The following is an 8731-nucleotide window of genomic DNA, read 5'->3' on the forward strand; positions in this document are numbered from 1 at the left end:
TAGGAGCCTCATCAATAAAGGAACAAGTATTAGAAATAGATAAGAGTGGCTGATTTATTAGAGAAAAAGATAAATTACTGAACAAGCTGCCATTCTTGAAACATCAGCTGGTGGGTCATTTCATTCCCCCAGCAGCTCTTCTTGGAGAAAGTGTTCAGTCAGTTTGACAATTCAGTAGTCCTGCAATAACAGCTTGCAGTTTAAACTTGTAGAAAGATGCATTTTATAATTTCTCAATCCACGCTAACTCCACCCACAGCCTGGAGTTTGATCCTGACAGGGCACAAGGTTGACTCAATCTTCCATCCTTTCAAGGATCCAGATTGTTGTGGGCTGTGTAAACCACTCAGAGAGAGCTGTAAAGTACTATGAAGAGGTATATAAGTCTAAAGTGCTATTGCTATATGTCTGTTTTAAATATTGTAAAATTATAAGCTGGTATAGTTATAGTATAGTATAGTTTTTCCCAATTCTTATTTAGTGTTAAACATTGTTGTACTTCCAATTTCCATAATCCTGGTACAGGTAATCCCCAAGTTACGAGTGTTCTCTTAGCGCCCGTTTCAGGTTACACGATAAGGACCCCCTAGTGTTTACGAGCAAGTCCCGAAATTACAAATGTTGCAGCACCACGGCAGTTGTTTGCCCTTATGAAACGACTGCAGAGGCTCTGCAACATTCACCCTATTCCCCCCCCCTGCTTCCCACAACTGCTTCCCCCTCCCTTCCTGCCACGCTGGATTCACTTACCTTGCAAAGATCTGTCTCCTGTCCGCTGCAGTTTTTTTTGCCTTTGAGGGAGAGGATGGAATACTGTGTTCCGTAATATTGTGTGAGTTCAGGCATACATCCTGTTTTGCAGAGAATACGGGCCTGAACTCTCACAAGATCACAGACCCCAGATTCTTTCATTCTCGGTGCAAAAAGTGTTTGCGGTGCCTGTTTCCTGCTCCTTTCCCCTCAAACTCCTTTCCGCAACCACTGGAACACTTCACCAAGATGGAAACCTGACGGAGATTGAAAGCTTCATTTGCATTCATATCAGGTGCTTGGAAATGGAGCAAACTACTCGCTCCATTTCCAAACGCCCCATTTGCAAGCAGATGAAGCTTCCAGATGAAAAGTGTTTGGATGCCTATGGGGCGCTTGGAAACAGAGCAAATCACTCCATTTCTAAGCGCCCCATAGGCACCCAAACACTTTTCACCTGGACGAAGAGCTGATGGAGACTGAAAAATTTGTCTGCTTGCAAATGATATTCTTCTGCAACAAAGCAAGGATACCATGCTGTTGCTTCCCCCCTATCTCCAGTAGAATGCTGTTCTTGGAGAAGGGATTCACCCTGCTTTTGTGAGAACATTCTCCTAGAGTTGGCACCCTGCAATGCCTTACATCATAGATCTTACTGGACAGGCAGGTTCCACTCAGAGAAAGTGTCTCAAAGATACCTAGGTCCTGACATTTAAAAGTGACAACCAAACACCTGGAATTGTACTTTGAAGTCAACTGGAAACCGGTGTAACTCCCAAAACAGTAGTGCTATATGGGCGAATAGTGACATGCCTGTTAGTACTCATGCTCTGCATTCAGGACCAACTGTATCTTCTAAAGGGAACTTAAAGGCAGCCCTATATAGAATGAGTTGTGGTGTGTTTAGCATAAGATAAGTTGTGGTATGTTCAGCATAAAGTGTCAAAGGTATAGTGACTTTCAAAAGAGCCTCCTGGAGTAGAAGTGGCCACAATACAGTGGTGGAATTCAAATACCTGAACAACCAGTTGTTTGCGTGGGCGCCACTTCCGGAAGTCTGTTCTGTGGTCAGGAATTCTGGGAGTTGAAGTCCACGAGTCATAATAGAGCCAAGGTTGCCTACCCCTGGGCTAGGGCATCAGCCGGTTCGCTGAAGACAACAAAAAATTAGCTACCAGTTCTACCGAACCTGTGTGAACTGGCTGAATCCCACCACTGCCACAATAGATATTGTGGCCCTTTCTAGTCCAAAGGCTCTCCTGGCCATAGCCTCGATTTGCTTTTCTAGCAGAAGCTATGAGTCCAAGAGAGATCCCAGATTGTGATCCTTTTCTGCATAGAGAAGTTATATTTAGGACTAATGGTAAAATCTATTGGAATATTTTGGCTTCTGCATCCATACTTTCTCTTGCTGGCATTGCATCTAAATTTGTTTTAATTCATCTAGATCCTTACAAATTTCAGGCAGTAAAATCAGTTTGTTTTGACTACATGTTCCAAAGGCCAACTAGACTTTTGACAAAATAGACTATTAATGCCTTGAGAAACTTCCTGGGTATCCTTCAGAAATCAAGCAAATCTCAGGTTTCTAGGTAGATCAGACAAAAGGATCCATCTTTCCTGCCTATGTGACAAATAGTGTGAGTTTTCCTGAAAATTATAAGGACCTATAGGGTCCGAGGAAAAGAAAACAATAATAATATTCTAATTTAGCAAGCCATCAGTTCAGTATCTCTAATTAATCAACACTATTGCCTTATTTGTTTTATTCTTTGCTGATAGTTCAAAGGGATCATCAGTATTTGCTGATGAAATAATAGTAGCCAGCAAAATGTCCCTTTATCAAGTAGAAAAAGGATTGTACGTTTGTCAGCCTTTTCATCTGGTTGAAAGAGCAGTGGAAATAGATGACCTTTTAACATTATCTTCTTCCCTAACATTCCAGGAAATAGTTGTATTATAATGCCAAATGGCACAGTTGTAATTTTACAATACTGCCACCTATAGTTTTAAGATTCTAAAAATCTCCTTCAGGAAGAAAAGAAATATTTTAATTTTTATCCATGGACTAATATTACCAGTTAAAAATCCTTGGAAAGTCAATATGCTGAGTAGTATAAGATCACAAGGTCGGCAGTTTGGCGGGTCGAATCCCGAGTGCCGCGTAGCAGAGTGAGCGCCTGTTACTCGTCCCAGCTTCTGCCAACCTAGCAGTTCGAAAGCACGTAAAAATGCAAGTAGAAAAATAGTGACCACTGCGGTGGGAAGGTAACAGCGTTCCGTGCGCCTTTGGCATCTAGTCATGCCGGCCACATGACCACAGAGACGTCCTCGGACAAGCGCTGGCTCTTCGGCTTTGAAACGGAGATGAGCACCGGCCCCTAGAGTCGGAAACGGCTAGCACGCATGTGCGGGGGAACCTTTACCTTTTACCTTTTTATAAGATGACAGCAGCTATTGGTATCATGTTGGAGGCAGTCCCAGGACAAACAGCCAGTGGATATCCATAGACCCTCCTTGTACTGATCTAATAATGCAGTTTTTATTCTGACTGAAAGAATATGTGACTTGTTGCTCCATGAATGAATCTTGCAGTCATGGCACGACTGAGAGGAGGCATGGAAGTAATTTTCTTGTTTTCAACTGACCATGATTTTTTTATATGGAAATAAGGTGAAACTGATATTTTTACCATGTTTTATCCAAACAATCCAGTTTCAAATTGTGGTTTATACTTTTGGCTTGTTTAATTAACAAGTGAGATTCAGAAGAGAAGAAGATGCTTCCAGTAGTTATGAAGAGATGAATAAAACAGAATAGAACAGAGCTGGAAAGGACCTTGGAGGTCTTCTAGTCCAGCCTCCTCCCCCCACCCCCATAATTCCTGATGATAAACATCCAGTGTCTTCATGCAAATGTTAAATAGAATGGGGGACACAATTAGCAGCTAATACATGTTTTGTGATCATTACAGCATAGAGGAAGGGTACAAAATGCATCCCACTGCCAGTAGTGCTAAAACACAGCAACCATTAGATGCAATGGTTTTTGTTCTGTCCAGTGAATGAAAACAACTAAAATGATGGTTGCAAGTTGAATATGTTCCGTAATGTACAGATCAACTGCAACTGTGCAGGGAGAAAATTACAGTTATGAATTCTCCAGTTTCTCCAAATAGGGCTGGGGAGGATTCATGCTTAAAACTGCTTTCATCTGACAATTCTGGGTTTGGTAACCAATTATCTGACTTTTTTTTAAAAAATTCCATTTATATCCCGCCCTTCTCCGAAGACTCAGGGCGGCTTACAAGCTTAGCAGTAGCCTTCATTCTATGTATATGCCTGCTTATTAGGGCTTTCACACACACCCCAAGCGGCATTATTACAAAGTCAGCTTATTGCCCCCAACAATCTGGGTCCTCATTTTACCTACCTCAGAAGGATGGAAGGCTGAGTCAACCTTGAGCCTGGTGGGATGCGAACCTGCACTAATTGCAGGCAGCTGGTGTTACTTAAGGAGGCATTAGCCCACTGCTCCACCAAGGCTCCACCAAGACTTGGTGGTTGGCAAATTCTGGGATCCATTCTCTAGGTATAAAATACTCTTGTTCTGTAGCTGCCAATCCCTGACTCTGATTTCCAGGCACCAGTGAATTATCCCGTAGATCAGCAGCTAAAGAAATGTCTCAAATATCCAAAATGTTATCTGGAAATAGAACACTGAAAAGTGAGCGAGAGAATGTGTTGCATTAGAAACGGTGTTTATTAATTGGAGGGGGCACAATTGCAACATTTATAATATATGCCTTTTAATTAATCAAGAAACTGGAGACAGCATACCAAAAGTAATTCTTTATGCTGTTTAGACAATACACAGATTTTAAAATTCCAGTTGGAGAGGTGGCTTTATGCAGCCAGGAGGATGGGAAGTGTTTCAGGATGCTTTAAATTACCTAAAATAATAAGAGAGTAATTTATATACTGCATTGAGTTAAGTTGTGTACTAATTACCTCTACCATTCTAGCAAAAAATTAGCCTTAGGTGCTGAATGAAAAAAAAATAGTTTTAAAAATTATTAGGAAAGGTTGATGTACAGTATAAAAAACAGCAGTTATTCTAGTCTATTGATTTCTGTTTACTGAATCAAAGAGATATTCTCCTACTTCAAAAATACGTTTAAGTGAAACGTCATTTTCATTATAGTCATTTGAACTAGATAATACTTGGAAACTCACAAATTCTAATTGTTTATTTATTGATATTTTATTTAATTTATATGGCTGTTTGTTTGAAGCACATACTCTGGGTAATGAATACAGTTACAAACATCAACATAATAATTCAGAATGAAAAATAAAAATACACAGCAACAACAAAATAATTGGTTTCACAAACAGTCAAGAATGAGCAAAGTAGAGTAGCTTACAAGGTGAATAGTTGTAATTATTAAGACACGTTCTATTGATTCACTGTTTTTATTTATCCGTATTATTTAACCTTTGCTAGATCAATGCAAAATTCCATCTAATTCTGCATTGTGTTTCTAATAATTAGCAAGACTTAACAGCATGTTATAGATAATATAAAAACGATCATTAGAGACAGCCATTTACCTAATGGTTGGGGAATAAGGCTTCCAATTTTGATCTACGTGACTGCAGGGACTCTGCAATGGCCATAATTTCTGGCACTGGTAGTCCATTTTTTCCAGCACTATAATTTTGAATGGTCACTGAACAAGTGGTCATAACCTGAGGGCTACTTGTACAGAAGAAAACTTAATTATTATTTTTATTGTTTTAAAAAAAGGAATATACTTGAAATCAAGTGATTGACAATAGTGTTGCTTTTCTGCTTACAGTATGGCACACCAAAAAAGATAAAATATGTGATTTGGTGCCTCTGTTGGCTCTGCTTCTGTCCTGCTGCTGATCTATTTTGACTTTTACTGTCCACTGTCAATATAGCAATTAAAAATCGTAGTAAAAAATAGTGAAATAACTGATAGATGAAAACTATGGAAAACTGGGGAACTGTAACCATGATAGATAAAAAACACTAGAAATACTGGAAGCCTGGCAATCTGACAAATCGGCTATCAACTGGCACGCAGGGATAAATAGCATCTACACAGCATTCAAAGGAGATGATCAAAAAGCCAAAAAAGGAACAAAAAGACCAAAACAACTCTCCACCAGCAATCAACACCTAGATGACCAGAGATTAACACCATGATTAACATCAAACCAATGACCAAGAAGTAGACAATACCCCAATCAAGGATCTGCCAAACAATAAACAGCTGAACCAAAAAAACCCCAAGACCTCTCCCTCCAACACTGAGAAGGCAAGTCACTACTAGGATATAAATTAAGAGCAAACCCAACTCCCTACCAGCGTTTGGGTAATGAAACATCTGCAAGAAAACAACCGGGAGAGTTGTTTTCAGAGAACACCAAGGACCCCTCAAGTCAAATAACTTTATATTCAGCAGTGTATAATCTTTATTTTATGAATACATCGTCAGCCCTTAGTTCACTAAAAAGATTGTTTGGAGATGGGAGAAACTTCTAATATAATTTACCAACTCCCTGCATGGATTGCACCTGTGACTATGTAGGACAAACAGGGAGGGAGTTAATGTTTGCAAGAAAATGACTGAGCAGTTAAACAAGGGGTCCTGACCTCATTGGTAGCCTCAGATTGCAATGAACATGCATTCAATTTTGCAGGAACAAAAATAGCCAGAGAAATTATTGAAGCCTTGTCAGTCAGTAGGAGTGCTGATTTGCCACCAGATACTTAGGAATCAAAGGGACGCGGTGGCTCAGTGGGTTAGGACGCTGAGCTTGTCGATCAGAAGGTCGGCAGTTTGGTGGGTCGAATCCCGAGTGCCATGTAACAGAGTGAGCGCCTGTTACTTGTCCCAGCTTCTGCCAACCTAGCAGTTCGAAAGCACGTAAAATGCAAGTAGAAAAATAGGGACCACTATGGTGGGAAGGTAACAGCGTTCTGTGCGCCTTTGGCGTCTAGTCATGCCGGCCACATGACCACGGAGACGTCCTCGGACAACCGCTGGCTCTTCGGCTTTGAAACGGAGATGAGCACCGGCCCCTAGAGTTGGAAAGGACTAGCACACATGTGTGGGGGAACCTTTACCTTTACCTTTACTTAGGAATCAAGGACAGGATGCACAAGGAAACAACAACTAATGAGTTAATAGCTGGCCATCAACACCCTAATTAACAAGTAAAAGCCACACACAGCCAGGCACCATATAAATACAATGCGTAGCACAACCCAGTGCATGCGTTCTGGAGAGAGAGAAGTTCCCTTTCAGTGCAAGCCTGAAAGCTTGGAAGAATAAGCCTTTTATTCCAGCGATTGACTCAGATTGGATCCTGCAATATTATCCAGGGACACGTATATTTGTCTTCATTCACGAGTATTAAATATATTTACCACCTTGAGTTATTTATAAAAATAATAAAGGCAGGGTTAAAAAAAAAGTATTTTAAGACCCCCTAAAGTAGCTTCCAAAGACTGCATGAACAGTCTTTGCTTTCAGGTGTTCAGTTTTTAGATATTTCTCCATAATTTTTATTTATTTATTTTATTTTATTTTATTTTATTAATTAACTGGCTATACAGTATACTATATGCAGAGATACATTTAAAAGTTTCAAATGTATGCACTGTTCTGAGTTTAGGTCAGACATGTCAAACTCTCGACATCACGTGATGTCCCACAACGTATTGGAGCTTTTCCCCTATTGCCAGCAATGGGGTGGGCACGTTTTCGTCGTGACACGTCTGGCCCATGGGCTGGCAGTTTGACACCCCTGGTTTAGATAATATATTCATTACCTGAGCATTTAACAATGTACATAGCACACTGTATTCTTAACACTACAGGATTCATGCTGGTAGTTTTTATCGGAAAGTATCCATCTACCTTGAATTGGAAATTCTGGGAGAATGAATTCCTCTTCACTGCCAGCAATTTGGAATAGATTCAAAGACATACTGTGGACGAAAGGAAAGGGAGTTTTATTGTAAAAGTCCTTTTGTACATTTGCAGCGCTGGCCTTAAATATTTGTCAATTAGATATTAGTCTTTGCCTTACAGAATCACATACTTTCATGCTATAAAATATAGATTTATTTCATTAATTAAAGTACCAAGATGTTTTTTCTTTTATAGGGAGGTTGATCAGGATTCTGATGGCCGTATTAGCTTCAATGAATTTGAATCGGCGATGAAGTATGGACAAGAAAATTTGTCTCATCTTACCTGAAGTGCAATTTGTTATAAACCTGCAAAAGAACTACCATTTCCAAAAGCTGCAAAACATTTTTCTTCAGCCTTAGCAAATCTACACAGGATCCGAGGAAACAAAGCAATCCTGTCCTTTCAAACTTCCATGACATGTATTGATTTTCTTTAATTACTTCTTTAGTTTTGGTTCCTCTTCCTCAATAATTATGCAAAATTAATTGATACAGCTGATGAACTGCATGAACATGAAAAAAGAAAAACAATGAAAAACTGCTTAATTAAACAAAAAAACCCACTTTGTTTGAACACTTCATTCCCAGAGTTCTGTCATGCCCATTACAGGCCAACCACAATCTGGACAAACTAAATCCGGTTTTCCTATTCTGAGTTCAGATAATGTGGAAGTGGGATTGGTTCTGGGTGTTTTGTAAAGAGGAAACAATGGGATTCAGAACAGACTTCTTGCCTGCAAAACCTGGGCAGCCAGTAGAATAATAATAGGAAAGAGCTAAGAAAGCTCTTGACAGAACAATTAATCAGTGGAACAACCTGCCTCCAGAAGCGGTGAATGCTCCAACACTGGAAGTCTTTAAAAAGAGACTGGACAGCCATTTGTCTGAAATTTATTTATTTATTTATTTATTTTTGGGACTTATATGCCGCCCTATCTCCCGAAGGACTCAGGGCGGCTAACAACAATAA

General features: G+C 39.8%; 1 protein-coding gene and 1 long non-coding RNA gene across 4 annotated transcripts in view; one reads left to right on the forward strand and one right to left on the reverse strand.

Annotated features, from left to right (window-relative positions):
- EFCAB11 (EF-hand calcium binding domain 11) overlaps positions 1-8324 on the forward strand; it is a 54183-nt gene extending 45859 nt beyond the window's left edge. For all 3 annotated transcript variants that reach the window (XM_083350223.1, XM_083350220.1, XM_083350224.1), the window contains one exon: positions 7955-8324. In XM_083350223.1, coding sequence (XP_083206349.1) covers positions 7955-8048 — 94 coding nt within the window. In that variant the 3' untranslated portion in view covers positions 8049-8324. The remainder of the gene's footprint in view (positions 1-7954) is intronic.
- On the reverse strand, positions 7329-7994 carry LOC310632795. Its single transcript, XR_014490915.1, has 2 exons — positions 7890-7994; positions 7329-7833 (listed from the first exon to the last, which is right to left on the reverse strand). It is a non-coding gene; the product is annotated as an uncharacterized lncRNA (long non-coding RNA).
- Positions 8325-8731: the final 407 nt, after the last annotated feature.

This window comes from Vipera ursinii (genome assembly GCF_947247035.1).
Source record: "Vipera ursinii genome assembly, chromosome: 1".
Classification (NCBI taxonomy): Eukaryota; Metazoa; Chordata; class Lepidosauria; order Squamata; family Viperidae; genus Vipera; species Vipera ursinii.